Source organism: Euprymna scolopes, chromosome 18 (genome assembly GCF_053919585.1).
Source record: "Euprymna scolopes isolate OS-2025 chromosome 18, ASM5391958v1, whole genome shotgun sequence".
NCBI lineage: Eukaryota > Metazoa > Mollusca > Cephalopoda > Sepiida > Sepiolidae > Euprymna > Euprymna scolopes.
The window spans coordinates 99740586-99758608 of NC_136499.1; the positions used below are offsets into that span (position 1 = coordinate 99740586).

At 32.2% G+C, this 18023-nt stretch overlaps 1 protein-coding gene across 2 annotated transcripts in view; it reads left to right on the forward strand.

Annotated features, from left to right (window-relative positions):
* LOC145297712 (wings apart-like protein homolog) overlaps nucleotides 1-18023 on the forward strand; it is a 427159-nt gene that overhangs the window by 364313 nt on the left and 44823 nt on the right. For both annotated transcript variants that reach the window (XM_080143917.1, XM_080143918.1), the window contains 2 exons: nucleotides 6836-6970; nucleotides 15633-15876. In XM_080143917.1, the coding sequence (XP_080000043.1) occupies nucleotides 6836-6970; nucleotides 15633-15876 (379 nt within the window). The remainder of the gene's footprint in view (nucleotides 1-6835; nucleotides 6971-15632; nucleotides 15877-18023) is intronic.

An 18023-nucleotide genomic window follows, 5' to 3' on the forward strand; every position in this document is an offset into this window, starting at 1 on the left:
CTCTTTGCAAAACTCAATTATGTTTTGCAAAGCCAAAAGTAACAACTATTTTCCTTGATAAAACAACTAAACCAAGTAAACCATAAGTATTTGAAGATATAAGAAATTTAAAGCATAAAACCTTTTCCCAAAATGACTGAATTTGGCATGAAATAACAAAACAGCCAAGCAATTAATTCCTCATGATTTTTGACTTGGACGAACTTCTATACATTTATCACTTTTTCCTTGTTCAGAGGTCATACGTTTTTTTAATATTATGAAAGCCTACTTTACAGTTCAGCAGGTCAACTTCATAGTTCAGTGGACTCTCTTCAGCCTATGTTTATTTATGATAAGAGAAGAGTGTCTTGACCAGATATTGACCCCCTTCATTTGGATTTGAAACTGACAGTACCGATGTTCTGATCTTCTGTAACACATATATAAATAAGTAAATATATATATAAAAGTGTGCGTGTGTGCATAAGTATGTGTTTATGTACATATGTTGGTTGGTTGGTTGGTTGGTTGTTATTGTTTTACGGCATATCAACCCTTTTCAGGTTATTTAATGCCGAATCCAGTGATTTTGAAGAAAACATTTTTTTAATAGAATATATTTGTTTTTTTCAAGTTGGTTTCTATTTAACCCATAGTTGGAACCCTAACAGGTACTACCACTCCGAGTCAGAGTGGACCTGGGAGCAATCGCAATTAAAGGGTGGCTGTACACTCCCCAAAGCCCGCAAGCTGGGGGCCTCACCATCGGATATAGTTTAAGGCCATATCCAGGACCTGTACATGTGTAAATATGTGTCTAAATATATACCCCTATAGACTTACTATCAACCTCATTTCTTTCCCACTAACACTTTTGTATATTTAATCTGCTTTTCAATAAATGCTTTATTCTTGATAAAGTTGTACAACTGAAGCAAAATATCAAACCAAAAGCAACATGACTCTCTGCTAATTCTTGTTTTGCATAATTTGTTCTTTGCTTATGACCTTTATATATATATATATATATATATATATATATATATATATATATACATACAAACACATTCTGTCAGATTGTAAGTTATAAATCGCTATTGCTCCCATGGACTATTGTCCACAGTCACATTGTACTACAAGTTAAATCCAATTCCCAACTGCGGGATCACAAATGTAAAGTCATCTAGTCTTGAACCATTTAAATATATTCAGGCATTCACTGGATGCATATATCATCAGATTTAGCCTCAAGGTGCACAAAAATATGCATGCCCCAAGTTCGTGTGGTAACACAATTTCCACACCAACAGGTTTTCGGCAGTACTAAAACAGTATTTTTGCTCTCTGGGACATCTACGGGGTTGGTTGTCTGGTCACTTGTCATTGCTAGTACCATTCAACTGAAAACCCTCGTCGCTGGAAAGGTTTGGCTTGTTGATGTCTGTAAAAAACTGAATCGCTTTCAAAACATGAAAGAGGCAAGAAAATGATTAATAAGTCATTGGTAATTGTTTTCTGATAAAAATATAATAATTCAGTTACATATTCCGATAGATATTTTCTTTTCTTTTTTTCTTCTTTCTTTTATATATATATATATATATATATATATATATATATATATATATATACACACACACACATTGCTGAGAAAGAAAATAAATAATAATTACATTTCTTTCTGATTTAAAAAATGCGTTTTGGATTGCTAGAGTCTCAGTTTTCAATTTAACACTTTTTTTTTTCTAAGATCATCTGGGTGAAGTTAAATTGGCAATTTGGCTGCAAGTCCGGTTACTTGCATCCCAAAACAACATGAATCTGGCAAGGAGACCGTTTAATTGAGCCATCATTTGCTCTCCTCTCTCATTGTGAGACTAATTTATCTAATTTAATAACTTTCTTCTCTCATTTTCTCCTCTCCAGAATTGTAAATCAATTTCCTTTCTCTTCTCCCCACCAAATCAACTTTTCCCATGTAATAGAGAATGCCAGTTCACTGTTGAAACTCATCTTTCACTAATACATCAGAAAAGGCTCAGTTCATCTCTGTGTGACCTCTTATGTTCTTACCAGCTGGTCTTTTCACGTCAGTGCTGGGAATTAAATCTTTGCCTGTTTCAATGATAATTTGTAAGAATCCACCAGCAAGGTCAGTTCACTTTGCCAAGGATCCGTAATATTGTCACAGGATATTAAAACAAACTTTAACACATATGCACATGTAAGTATGTATCTGTATATCTGCATGCGCAGTAATGTGTCTGTGCACATACAGACGTGTAAGTGTTTTCACACATGTGACTTTACCCTTCAATCAAGGTATGAACCCGATCTGTTTTCTGTTACTCTCTCCATTACTCCCATCCGCCTTGATTGAAGTTGTCAAGCCATTGTAGTGAAGTAAAACTTGTCTCGGAGAATCAAAATTCTGAAATACCATCAGGTGTCAGTCTGCCCTACAACCTACCCCCCCCCATCATGCATTAAGCTATTGGATGTAATTCTTGACACTTCCTGTCACCTCCTGCATCTAAGCTAGTGTCATAGAAGTTATGGTTTGCATTTGATAATTGGGCAGCCCATGCCTCTGCACCATGGCTGGTGAGATGGTTTCCCTTGATGCCAAAAGTGATCACCTTAATGCATGTATAAATCTGCAAATCAATGCATATATTAACAGAAATATGTTTTATTTGTAGATATATGTATACATATGACTCTCTCTCTCTCTCTCTTTATATATATATATATATATATATATATAATCGACGAATATTGGCTGAAGAGAGCTTGATAAGGATACCTTAAATGGGCCTTATTATCGGGCTTGAAACCGACGGTACCAATGATCTGTCTCAACTAACAACTTTCTGTACACAAAATATAAATACGCTCTTAAAATTTGGATTTTCCTTTTAATTGAGCACTCTGCTGGAATTCTGTTTCCCAAAAAAAACTAATCATATATATATATAATCTGTAGAAATATATTTTCTTATTATATATCAATTCTTATTTAAGAAGCTCAACGTAATTACAGAGCAATATAGAGAATAAATGACAAAAAGTTATATTCCAAAATTCATGATGTTGACCATCTTATAATTTATTCCTTTAATTCTCTTGACTTGTATAAGAATTATATTATATAATGTATATAAGACTTGTATAAGTTAACTGAATTTAAGGAATAAATTATAAGATGGTCAACATCATGAATTTTAGAATATAACTTTTGTCATATATATACAGGGAAAGGTGTATGTCTAGCCTCACTGATGAGTTGTGATACAATGAAACAGTACTGTATGTGGCTGACTCTATATATATATGTATATATATACCAGGTTATAGGCATTCAAGAGTGATAACTAATGAATTTAACAAGGTTGTTAAGAGTGCTCAATTAGAGAAGAGCAAGATATATTTTTATTAATATTGAAAACTTTGAGGACTGGTTTCTTTTGTGGAAAGTAACTATTTATTAAGTCACCTGATGAGGACTCCTGGTTTTAACCAACCATTTATCCGAAACATTAGCATATCCAGTGTTGTGATCATGTAAATTTGTTTGTACATAAGATTTTTTTAAAAACGAAATTGGAATAGTTATTAAATTATTATATTTTTAGCTCTATTATTAATATATACACTCTTGTGCTATTAACCCAATTTTGGTATGAATTTATATTTTATGTGTATGTATAATTATCAGCATGGTTGGACTTAGCAAGATTGGAAACCAGGATTCCCCAGAGATTGGTGCCTGAAAGTCTCATACTGAGCCAATCCCTGCTAGTATGAAGTACTTTTCGTAGATGTCATTTGTTTATTTTGTGTGCAAATGGAAAGCACTCTACCTAACTGTTAAAAAAAAAAAAAATTTTTCCCTCAACAATGTGATACTCTGAAAAAGAGAGTGAGATAACACTGTGGACCTTGCTTGCTTTCTTGCATCTTATTTTCAATGATCGGGTGATTCTATCTTAAAAAAACAGGATGACATGAATTATATATGTATATCTATAAAAGTGAAATTGTCTGTCTATGTGTGTACATTTCCCTACCGAACTACTCTGTCAAATTTCAGTCTACAGACTGATTTGACATAATTTGGGAAAATCTTTTTAATTGGTTTTCAGCCAGAAATTTGGTTCTCAAGGGGTCAAAGTTCAAATATTTGACCTTTGAAAACCCTACCAAACTCTTCCGCCAATTTTCAGTCTAAACACTTTAAATTTTAGATGCAGGTTACTTGGAGATGGATCAAACTTTTTAATTTGATTTGAGTCCAAAAACAAATGTTATGGGGTCAAAATTGGAGTCAAACTTTTAAAAAATTGACCTCTGTGGTTTCTACAAAATTACTCAGCCAATTTTTGGTTTAAACATTTTAAATTTTACATAAAGTGTATTCAGACATAGGGCAAACTTTTTTACTTGGGTTTTAACCAAGGGGTCAAAGTTCAAAAGATTTGACCTTTGCAGTCTCTAGCAAACTATTCAGCCAATTTTGTGTCTAAACATTTGAAATTTTACACAAAAAGTATTCAGACATGCAGCAAGCTTTTTAATCAGTTTTGGGGCGAAAATTTGACTGCCAAGAGGTCAAAGTTGTAAGAATTAATCTTTGCAGACTCTACCAAACTCCTCCGCCAATTTTGGGTCTAAACATTTGAAATTTTAGATGTAGGTTATATGGATATGACTCAAACTTTTTAATATATATGTATATATATACACACACACACACACACACACACACACACACACATAAAGTTATGAACAGTACTTGGGGCCTGAGCAAAGCTGGGATGAACTGCTAGTATATATATATATATATATATATATATATATATATATATATATATATATATAACAGGGCGCCTGGCATTGCCCGATCATAAAATGCACTTAAATATAATATTTTGATTGATGCAGATTTTGTATTTTTTTTTTAAATTATATTGAGCCCAATATATAGTAATGATTTATAAAGTTTTAAAAAAATGGACTGTGTGCCACCATCGAGAATTGAAACCATAACGCTTAGCTTGCGGTTTACTTTTTCTATGGATATTAATGCCTCATCTATGAAGACATATTTGCTGCAAGACTAAAAATTAACACATGAACCAATAGCTATTACGTTACCATGCATATTCATAATGCCATCATTCGACCGTCACCTGGCAAGTTCCACTTTTTTAATTTTCACACTTTTGCACTAATTTCCCCAGCTTAAACCTAAATATAAAGTTCTGCATGGGTTCGAATACCCTATATATTAAGTTTCATGTTGGTAGACCAAAAGTTGAGAGAGGAGTTTGGTAAGCAGAATTTTTTAAACAAAATACATACATAAAGATATATAGAAAGAGGTTTGTGTTTACTATAACCTTTTTACATAAATATTACGCAAGTATAAATCATGTAGAATATCTGCATGAATATAATTACATGTAATAATTAACTAAAGATGATTATCCCATGAGAAAATCAAAAAATTAATAGGGAATTAATTAAAATAAATTTTTAAAAGAATATGCAAATTAGCTAGATTTTTTGCAGATGAATGCAATTCCAATCCATATATAATAAAGTTGTATTTTCTTTTTAAATAAATAGAAAAAAAGGTTTACAATATGAATATTAATACACACAAAAAAAAAATTATAGGAATAAATATATATATATATATATATATATATATATATATATATATATATATATATATATATATATATATATATATAGTTTTAATCTCAATAATAGGTTCAATATAATAACCGACAGAATTGTCTCTATAATAATAGATATGTAATCTGCATGAATAAAAATATTGTATTGAATTATACTATCATATTTAAGCATATCTTATGACTGGGCAACACCAGGCAGCCTGCTAATATATATATATATATATATATATATATATATATATATTCATCATTATACAACTCATTAGCATCATTGAAATTAGTGAGATTTGAAACCTGAATCTAAAGCTCTATTATTGAGCTAATCACCGCTAGTATTAAATGCATTGGCCTTTTGTTTGCTGTTGCTGTTTTTTTTGTTTTTTTGTAGATTTCAGTTATTTATTTTTCAAATGGAAAACATTCTACCTAAATGCTAATTGGGAATAATTTTCCCTAAGATCATTTGTATGATCATTAAAAATGAATGACTAAACAGATGAAGTCGTGTATAGCATTATTGCATTAAATGCTAATAGATACCAGCTTACTATTGAACTAGCAGGGCTATTTGTTGTGGCCCGGGGCCATAAAAAATAAATGCACAATTCTCCCCCCCCACACACACACCATTTCCTCGTTTTTTGCATACCTCTCCCCCACACCTCTTTTTGATCTCTGCCCAGCCTATTCCTCTCTCTCTTGTTTTAATGTATTGAAAAGAATAATAATATAAGGCATTCCTCTTTCATATATATATATATATATATATATATATATATATATATATATATATATATATATATATATATATATATATATATATAGCTAATATTGGAAATAGCTGAAAAAAAAATCGACTTTTTCCACTGATGAAATTTGATCCAGTGGACTCCCTCCAAAAATGAATATATATATATATATTTTTTTTTTTTTTAAATTTTAGGTATTATTTATCCAGGGCAACTCCAATCAAGAATATACCAACTTTGTGGCAGTTTGTTTTGTATTTTTTTGATTTTTACCTGGACATATACACATATGGACACTTTATATAATAGATTATATTAACTTGATTATATAATAGATTATATTAACTTGATTTTGAATTTATTCGATGTATCATGTAATATTATTATTTTGTTTTACAGGGTCTTGGATTATTAATTAATTTAGTTGAGCATTGTGTTGTGAATCGGCGATTACTGGTCACCATGCAGTCATTACGGCCCTCAGACAGTTCATCTCGTTCGGAAACTCTTGGTGCTGTGGAGGCATTAGTTGATGTATGTATCAATATTTTATTATTCTTATTATTTCTTACTCACTAGGAGTTCTCGCGTGAATCATTGCCAGTGATCAGTCTTCCCTGCAATCTAAGTGACAACAAGCTTCTCCAGATTTCCTCTCCACTTTTGATCACTGTTGCAAATTACTTTGCATTCTCCCAACAGCCGTTTACCATTAAATTCTTGTTGATAACAGCCACTGGGTTTCTCTGGAATTTGAGTGACAGTAAGCCTCATCAGGATTCAAACTCTCTCTGTGCCCTTCCAGTTGTGGTTTAGATGGTGCTGTCCATCCAACTGGTGTTGGTGTCACTGTTGCTATGTATTATTATTATTATTATTTATTTATTTATTTATTATTTTTTTTTATATATATATTTATTTATATATTTATTTATTATATTTTTTATTATCTATATATTATTTTATTATAATTTTATTATTTATATATTTATTATATCTTAAGATTTTTTATTTATATATTATATATTATTTATATATTTATTATATCTTAAGATTTTTTATTTATATATTATTTATATACTTATTATTTATTATAATTTTATTGTTATTTATATATTTACTCTTTATTATAACTATTATTTTTTTGAAAAGACAAACTAGAGTATAGTCTTTCTGAAGAGCTTCTCCACATGATTAAGAGCAGAACTTCTGCCTAGGAAGCGTTTATGTTGTGCTAACACGTGATTAACAGGTTTTACTTATATTTGCTAAAGGCTGTTTTGTTGTTGTTATTATTATTATTATTATTGTTTATTTTTTTAACAAAGGTTTCGTTGTCCTCCCTCATTATAATTTTATTATTATATATAAGTATTGAATTTAGGAATAGTAAAGTTATTTTGTTTTAATGTTTGAAGCAATGTTCAACAATCTCTATCTCTACTAATATATGAAAGGAACTCTGTGTCTGTGTTTGTGTGAGCTAAAAAACGGCTGGGTCTATTTTTATGAATTTTCACACAAAGTTACTTTATGTGCTTGGCAGTGTTCTTAGATAGGGTTTGTGTCAGAGTGTCCTCGATAAGTATCAATAATTGATAATTGGAAAAATTCAATGAAAGAAGAAGCAGGTGATTTTGACCAAAGTTAACATCTTATACAGCCTAATATCACAAGTGCATTTGAGAAGTTTTATAATCGCATAAGCCGAAAAGTCCAACATATAAAATCAACAATTCTTTGAGGTGACAGGTGTGCATTCAGAATGAATGTTTCTGCTTAAAGCACAATTGCACCATGATACTTGACTTTTTCATGTTAAACTTAAATTAAAGCAGTTATCACTGCACAAGCAGAAAGACCAGGCATATAAAATCAACAGTAGGTTCTTTGATGTGACAAGGATGTGTTTGAAATGAATGTTTCTGTTTAGAACACAATTGAAGCATGATACTTGGCTTTCAATTTCAAGCGATAATATATAAGAAAAAGTAATTTTATAAAATCAACAGTGCCATGTAGACTACAATATAGTGTGAACTAAGTCACTTCCGGGGGAGGCATGTGAAGCTTTCTTCCGGTGCATCCCAACTAGAACAAGCAATCAATTGATTTGATTTAAAAAAGGTGATTTCACCGATTTCGATGAAAATAAAAATATAGTAGTGTGAAACATTCATTGATCATCATTAAATCCCAGGCAACGTCGGGTCTCCTTGCTAGTCTTATATTAAAAATAATGATAATCATAATAAATGTCACAATACGTTAAAAAAAAAATCCTGTGATTTCGTTTTTATATGAATTTAATTTATTTTAAATGTATAAAAAAGTTTCACGATATTAAGAAAAAAAAACAGCTGTCTATAAATAATTGTTATTGTTAACTGAATATTTTTAAAATGAATAAAACAAACGTTTTAACCTTTTATACTTAATGTATTTATTATTAAAACTTTAAATTATTTTAAAATAAAAGTATTTTTCTTACTATAAAAAATGATGAATACTGTTTACATTCATATCAAATGTATTTCTTTAGAATTGTAATAATCAGATGTGTTTCAAAATTATATTCAAATTGTTTAAATGCAAAAAGTAAAATTTAAAAGAACTGGTCAAATAAATGGAACAATTTACTGTGAAGCCGAATTTTTTTTTTTTTTTTTACTTTATCGACATCAGTTAATTTTTTTTTTTTTTACTTTATCGACATCAGTTAATTTTTTTTTTTTTTTACTTTATCGACATCAGTTAATTTTCAATCATAACCCTCCCTGTTTTCATCTTGGACAAACGCTTCTTTTCTGATTGTAGAGTGAAGCTGATAACGTACATGAATTATTATGTATATGTGCCAATTTATTATTATGATTATTATTGATACGGCATAAACACATTTGACACACCGGTTCCCGTCAGATCACCGAAGTTAAGCAACAATGAACGTGGTCAGTACTAAATGGATGACCATTTGGAAATTCCAGGTGCTGTATGTGCTCTCCGCTTATCTCTTTATTGTTTCCAGTCGTCCTGGATTTCTCCTGGCCACTGGACTCGAGCAGTGCCGATTCAGGAGAGGTGTGGTTGGAGATTGCGCAACCCTTGCCTCATAATTATATGCGCAGTTGCCCTTACAGGAGGTATCCATTGACTTTCGAGACTGAACAGTGGCTTTGAAAAAAAAAAAGAATTTTTATGATTATCATCATCATCATCATCATCATCATCATCATTCTCCTCCTCCTCCTCCTCCTCCTCCTCCTCCTCCTTCTCCTTTTTTTGTTAGTACAAAGAAGGAAACAAAATTAAACTCCCCCTCAAAATTTACTTCCAAGGGAGGGATTCCATTTTCTTAGTTTGTGCATTGAGTTAATAAACCTCTTTTATTCTATTGTGGTCGGCAAGTATTTTTGCAATCACATTAATGGAGTCAGAAATGACTGGAGAGATTAGTGAAGCCTTTTATATCCTTTTTATGTCTCTATGGAAAAAAGTTTGTTTGTTTCCCTACCCCTACTCAAATTTATTGGATGGAAATGCTTCCTCTCTCTCTCTCTCTCTCTCTCTCTCTCTCTCTCTCTCTCTCTCACATATAAGTATGAACAAATGTTTATGCAAAAATAATATTAATATCAGTATTGATGTTGCTGTGTGAACAAATTAAACCATGATTTAAAAACATACAAATGTATATAAAAATATATATATATTATGCATATAATATTTAATAACATTAAAATCAATTTCTGCAAAGTTTTCATTCTGAAATCGAACTAAGACAGCAAACCATTTGTACACATTAAGTGTTCAATATCTTTCCAGATAAAGCTTTATAAAAATAATAACTAATTCTATATCAAATTATTTATTATTTCAATATATATATATATATATATATATATATATATATATATATATATATATATATATATATATGTGTGTGTGTGTGTGTGTGTGTATGCATATGCATAAAATCTTATAAGTACAGGGCTTTACGTTGTGAGTGAAACAGTTGCATTTGCAAGTGATTTTTTTTTTTTTTTTTTTCAAAGTTTGCACATTTATTTTATTTACATTTGATGAACAAATACTTTCACAAAATGGACCTGTAAACTGCCCACTTTGTGTGATTCAATCCCATTAGATTATTTTCTTTAGGGATATGTAAAATCTTATTTCTACGCTGATAAACCAAATACAATAAACCACCTGAAAAACAACATTTGACGCATTATCACCAAAATACAACCTGATTTAATGCATACAGTTTGTGAAAATTGGATCTCTAAGTTACGCTATAGATGTGCAAGCTGGGGGGAGGGTCCATATGCTTGAAATTATATTTAAATTATAAATGCCAAAAATTAATCGTTGGAATAAACTACATATTTGTATAATAAAAATATTTTTCTGTGATTTGTTTAAAGTCCGCCACCTCTAAAAAACACTAATATATTTGTTTACTGTTTTTTGGAGAAAGAATTCCAACAAAGTGCTCGATTACAAAGAAAACCTTTTCGATATAAGAGCTTAATATTTATTTATTTAATAGTACAGAAGTTCAGAAAAACATTCGTACCGTCGGTTTCAAGCCCAACATAAAGGGGACCAGTTAATGGTAAAACGTAAATGATGTTAGGCTCTCGTCAGCCATGTTGTTTCTGTCTGAGGAAAAAATTTCAGGCCCGCATTTATTTTAAATATATATATATATGCATGCATTTATTTCATATATATATATATATATATGCATGCATTTATTTCATATATATATATATATATATATATATATATATATGCGTGCAGATCATGATGTAATCATTAGATCACTCTGGACGAACATCTCAACATTTAAAAATAAATGTATAAATTTCAACTGTATTTCTCATGGTTAACGTTGGCTGTATGGTTTGTTCCTTGCTAATGGAGTCCGAGATGGCTTTGTGGCTGAGTTTGAATCTCCCGACTAGCTGTAATCATGACTCCCTGCAAAGTTTTTAACCTTTAAAACTATACAAAAAAATATTTTTTATCATTCGTTAGAAAACCATCTAGTCAGTAAGTCATTTAATCACCTGCAATCACTGCATCAACTCGCTCTCGAATTTACTATAATACCAATATTTTATTTTTCAAGGGATCATCAGTTGTTTACCATGACCCACTGTTTCGGGGATTTAATATAAAGATATATAAGATATATATATACTACAAACTTTGCTTTTATATAAGCTATATCGCCTGAAGAAATCTCTAGTTACTAATAACTAGCTGACCGAAACATGCTCATGACTGTGTAGCAACATATTACTGCTTATGTAAAAATAAATAAAGAGTATATATATATATATATATATAGATAGATAGATAGATAGATAGATAGATATATAGATAGATAAGTTCTATTTTTGGAGGAAAATCAATAGTTTTCAATATTAACAGCCAGCAGCAGAGGAGAAAAAAAAACGGATCTGGAGTGGAGGGGTAGTGGCAGTAAATGTTGTCAATACACCAAAAAAAAAAAAAAAAAAAAAAAAAAAAGGCTCTTGCAGGAGGTAGCGGTGGGGGTGGGGGGATCAGTCCAATGAACAATTTTGCTTCAGAGCAAGAAAGACAGAACTGATCTCATCTTTCAAAATGGCTTACCTCCACCAGGTCAATCGGATTTGGTGTTCAGAGGATTAGGTCATTGTAACCCAGAATAATAAAAGCACTTAAAACAGTTTTGTTCTTTCTGAAACTCACGCAAACACATATTGGTAGCAGTGAGAATTGCGCAGAAATAAAATTGGATTACGTGTGAATAGAACTTTTCTATATCATTTTTAGATGAAGTATTGCGATATAAACATTGCATATATGTACTCGAAGGGAAACCTGGGGTTGAATGGAGATCAACAAATATTCCACCCTTCCAGACTTTTATTGTCATCGAAGTCGGTAAAATCGCCCATTTTTTAATCAAATCAATTAATTGCGTGTCCTAGTTAGGACCCCCCCCCTCCGCATAGTACCGGTTAGAAGCTTCACATGCCTCCCTGCAGTGACTTAATCCACCCTACTTTGTAGTTTACACTGTACTGTAGAGAATCTACTGTTGATTTTATGAAATTATCTGTAAATAATGGCTGCACTTAAAGTTTAAAATGCAAAAGTCAAGTATCATGGTTTAATTGTGCTCTAAACAGAAACATTCGTTTCAAACGCGCCCCTGTCTTATCAAAGAACCAATTATTGATTTTGTGAAACTTTTTACATAATCACTTGAATTAGTTAAACTGAAAGTCATGTATCATGGTTCGGTTGTACTATTTTACCATATTTGTCCAAAATTTTCTGTGTATGTCTATTTAGCAATTTTCTATGTTGCTGAACTCAAATCTAAATATGTTAAGGCCTTGGGGATTTTTGGAGCTAAATGGGGCGGGGGGGGGGCAAATGATTGACTTAGTCATTTCTTTTTTTTTTTTTTTTTTTTTTTTTCATGGTGCAGAACTCAAATTTACATATGTTAAGGCCTAAAACTGCACCGTTTGTTCATTTTCACCACGATTCGACATCCCCTAGGGACTTTTGGGGCTAAATAAGGAGTGGGGTGGTAATGTGACCATGCATGCTTCACTTGTTTTTTTGGGTTTTTTTTTTTTGTCTTTGTGATGCAACGAAACATATATATATATATATATATATATATATATATATATATATATATATATATATATATATTCAAATTTGATTGAGGTCAACAAAAAATAGAATCATCTTCTGAAGAGATTGCCTTCTCAGAAATGATATACATTTTTAGAACCCCCCCCGTCTTTCTATTCAATATAGATCCCTCTCCTTTTTTTCCCCCCTCTTGTTAACCTTACCATTCCCTCTCCCTCTGTCCTTTCTGTGCTCCTTGCCTCCCCCCCCCCCCGTGTTCATCACCGCCCCTCCCCTTACCATGCGTTGTCATCTGCAGCCCCAGTCTATTCATCTTCACCTGTGTGTCATCCAACCTCTGCTCCTCGTTTGTAATCGTTTCCTCCTTCGCTTCTCATCAGTCATCTTTTTATGCCTAACATTTAATGGTTTTATGCCTCCTCCTCCTTCTGCTATTCTTAAGTATCTTGCCTCCGCTGCTGTTTGCCATTTTTTTTGCTGCTTCCTAAATATCATCTCCTCCTGCTACTACTCAAGTAGTTGTCATTCACATTTCTCCCTCAGTACCCTTCTTCTAGAACTCCCTCTTTATCTTCCCCTATTATTCTCTTCATATCTTCCCCCTCCTGCTACTTTCCAGTATTTCCTCCTCTTGCTGCTCTCTCCTATTGCTCTCCACCATTTAATCCTCCTGTTACTCCTCACTAATTCCTCCTCCTGCTACTCCCCAGTATCTCCACTACTGCTACTCTTCAATATTTCCTCCTCGTGCTACTCCCCAGTATCTCCCCCTCCTGCTACTTTCTCCTGTTATTCCTCATTATTTTCTCCTCCTCTTGCTACTCCCCACTATTTCCTCCTCCTTTTGCTACTCCCCACTCTTTCTTCCTTCTCTTGCTACTTCCCACTATTTCCCCGTTCTGCTACTTCTCAGTATCCCCTTCTTGTTACTCCTCAGTGTCTCTTCCTCTTGCTATTTTGCATTATCTTTCATCTACTACTACCCATTATTTTTCCCTCCTGCTAATCCCTATTATCTTCCCTCTCTTGTTACTTCTCATTACACTCCCTCTTTTTCTCCTCATTGACATCCTCTATTCCCCTTTAACATCCATTTGGGCTCCCCTTCATCTTATCAAGTGTATTTATATTTGTTTACACACATGTGAAAAAGATACCCCCTCGACGAAAATACCCCCGACAAACCCGACAAGCAGCAAAATCCCACCCCTTCACAGTTGAGATCCCTAGATGTAAGAGAGCTTTCTATTCCAGTAGTTTCTTCCCCAAAACCGCTAGACTTTGGAATTCCCTTCCGGGTTCCTGCTTCCCCAACTGTACTGACATGTAGAAGTTCAAGTGTAACGTGAACCGACATCTTGCTGCCCAACTCCCCACATAGTACTCCTGTAGCTTATGTCTCTGATAGTAGCCCCCTACATCAAAGTGGCAATGTGCCTTGTTTGGGGTGAAAATGTAATAAAAAAACAAAAAAATAAGATATATACCTATAATTTTTCCCAAGTTTCATTTTTATCTGCTACTGATCCGTTTTGATGTTCCCTGGTTAATCCCTAATACTCCCCATGCTCTCTATTCTCATCCCTTACTCCTTCACTTTTTCATTGACTGTTTTCATTTTAATATCCCCTCTCGTTCCCCTTTGTTTTCTCTTGCTTCCCATTTGTCCTGTTAAATCTTGTGTATTCATCTGTAATTTCCCTTAAGTCAAAATAACAACTTATTTATCAATTTCTGTTTTATAAATGACCTTTCACAGCTTGCGATTGAAAATGCAGTCGAATTACCATCGTTTTTCCTTGTTTATTTGGAAATTCTTCTCTGTCAAATGCCTGGAGGGGAGGAGTCTCAGTCTCATTGCTCTTCCCTTTACACACCATTGCAATCGTGGTTTTCATTTTATGATTTACATAGAAAATCTCAATTACTTCTTTTTAATCTGGAGCTGTCGGAAGATACCAGCTTCCTGACTTAACAGGCACTAAATATTGATGTTATTGTTTTTTTTTTTCTTTTCCTTTTGCAAAACTCAATCATGTTCTGCAAATTTAAAAACAACAATGAATAAATATTTGAAGATATAAAAAACTTGAAGAATAAAAATGTTTATCCAATTGTTGGATTCAGCATTGAATAAAATTGAAAAGGGTTGATATGCCATAAAACAAAACAACCAAACTAAACACCATGAATAAATATTTGAAGATATAAACAACTTGAAGCGTAAAATCTTTTTCCAAAATTAGTGAATTTGGCATTAAATAACCCAAAAGGGTTGATATGCCATTAAACAAAACAACCAAATCCCTCATACTTACCAATTGATTTTTGACTAATTTTTTTCTCAAACTCGTATCAACCACTCATACCCCTGATTAAATAAAAGAAAAAAAATCTTATTTCAATATTTGGCATTGAATAATCCAGAAAAGTGTTGATATGCCATAAAACGACCCAATCAGAATGTAATTTTTGTATACTATTTTTTTTTTTTATTTATTTATTTATTTTTTTTTTTTTGCAGTTGTTTTGCCGAAAAGAAAAGGCAGCTCGTGAAATGGAGGCTGAAGAAGAGGGCGAGGAAAGCTCAGGCAATGCACTAGAGAGCTCTGCGGACAAGAGCGGCACCTGGGAAGAGAGTGACTCTTGTCTCCAATGGATTATTGGAACAAAGAAGAGACACGAAGCAGAGAAGCAGGCAGATGATCGCAAACAGAATGGAGAAAGTGATGAGGATGCACAAGATGCTGAAGAAAAATTCACAAAAGGTTTGTTTCAACTCCCTATGACTTGTTGGTGTGTTTCTTTAGTGAGCAGCTCTTATTTTAAACCATCATCCCATTTCAATTATTTATGCAATATATATATATATATATATATATATAAGAGAAAGAAAATGGAAGCTGTAAGATGAAATTTACAATCAAAATTTATTCTTCGACTGAATACTCCAAAAAACAATTAACCTTATTCCTTATTCTGCAGATTTTCAAAGAATGCTATTCTTGCTATTCTTCTCATCAGAGGACAGAAAGAAATCAGCAAATTATATTTGTAACAATGCTAATATAAAATAATATATAATATAAAAATGATCGTTCATAATTTATAATTATTATCACCCCTTTAAGAAATAAAAATTCTTAAGAGTTGAGCATTGTCTGTGAAATGAAAAAATCAGTCAACTGGATTTGTGTGCAAGATCATGACTTCCTGTTACTTGATCTTGTTGTGCTAAAAGCATTAAGCTTCATTGATCTTAAAATTTCACTTAATTTTGTGGCTGTAAACTGGAGTATGTTCCTTGCTAAAAAAAAAAGTCAAAAATAGCTTCGTTGCAGAGTTTGAATCCTTCGACCAGCGTTGATCACCATTTCCTGCACTGGTGATCACATAAGTATAAAACGTTAGTGTCTGTAGGTATTGTAGTTGTATTTTACACGACAAACAGCAAAGAGAAGACATCCAGATCAAACAGCAGGGGCCTACACAAATTCACCTTACAAATGATTTGCCATCAGAAAGTCTGAACCAAGCATATGGATTTTCCATTGCTGAGCACCTTATAAAAACCATAAATTTGCCTCTATTTACTGTGTTGACTTAGTTACATTCCTGCCCTATCACCTGTCATTCTAGAAACTAATTCTATTGTCTATGTTATTTTGTTTTGGTAAATCTTCTCAAATTTAGTGTAGGTTTTATTTATTTTATCCCTTTCTTTCTCTGTAATTCTTATATATTTTCCTCTTAATATTATCTCGATTCAGCTCTGTTAAGTGAAGTACAAACCCAATAAGCTAGCCTCTTTGTTCCTTTATTATTTTAATTTATAATGTTTAGTAATAAAAAAATATGCTTGTTCATTGCCATCATCTATACATCTATAAAAGTGAAAACGTCTGTGTGTATACACTTCCCTGCCAAATAACTCTGTCAATTTTCGGTCTACAGACTCAAGATTTGACATAAGGGATTTGGGAAAATCTTTTTAATCAGTTTTCAGCCAGAAAATTGGCTGTCAAGGGGTCAAAGTTCAACGATTTGACCTTTGAAAACTCTACCAAACTCCTCCGCCAATTTTTGGTCTAAACACTGGAAATTTTAGATGTAGGTTACTTAGACATAGATCAAACGTTTTAATTTGATTTGAGCCCAAAACAAATGTTATGGGATCAAAATTGGGGTTACAGTTTAAAAAAAATTAACCTCTGCAGTCTCTACCAAGTTACTCAGCCATTTCTTGGTCTAAACATTTGAAATTTTGCATGAAGTGTATTCAGACATAGGGCAAGCTTTTTAATCGTTTTTTGGCTGAAAATCTGGCTGCCAAGGAGTCAAAATTCAAAAGATTTAACCTTTGCCGTCTCTAGCAAACTATTCAGCCAATTTTGGGTCTAAACATTTGAAATTTTACATAAAGGGTATTCAGACATGCAGCAAGCTTTTTAATCAGTTTTTGGGCGAAAATTTGGCTGCCAAGAGATCAAAGTTGAAAAAGTTGACCTTTGCAGACTCTACCAAATTCCCCCACCAATTTTTGGTCTAAACACTTGAAAGTTTAGATGTAGGTTACCTGGGTATGAGTCGAACTTTTTAATATATATATATATATATATATATATATATATATATATATATATACACATAAAGTTATGAACAGTACATAGGGTTCGAGCAAAGTCGGGCTGAACAGCTGGTTACTATTATTCAGAAAACTACAACTCATTGCTTTGTTAATTAATTCCTATTCAACTTTTTTGGGAAATCTTTTAGAAGGATTGATTCATAAAGATAGTTTAATTTTTCTTTGTTTTGTCCTATTTCCAGAGAAACTTTCTCCATTTTTAATCTGTTTAGAAATACGAAATCTGGAAAAAATGTATCCATATACAGACAAATCTCTGTTTACGAC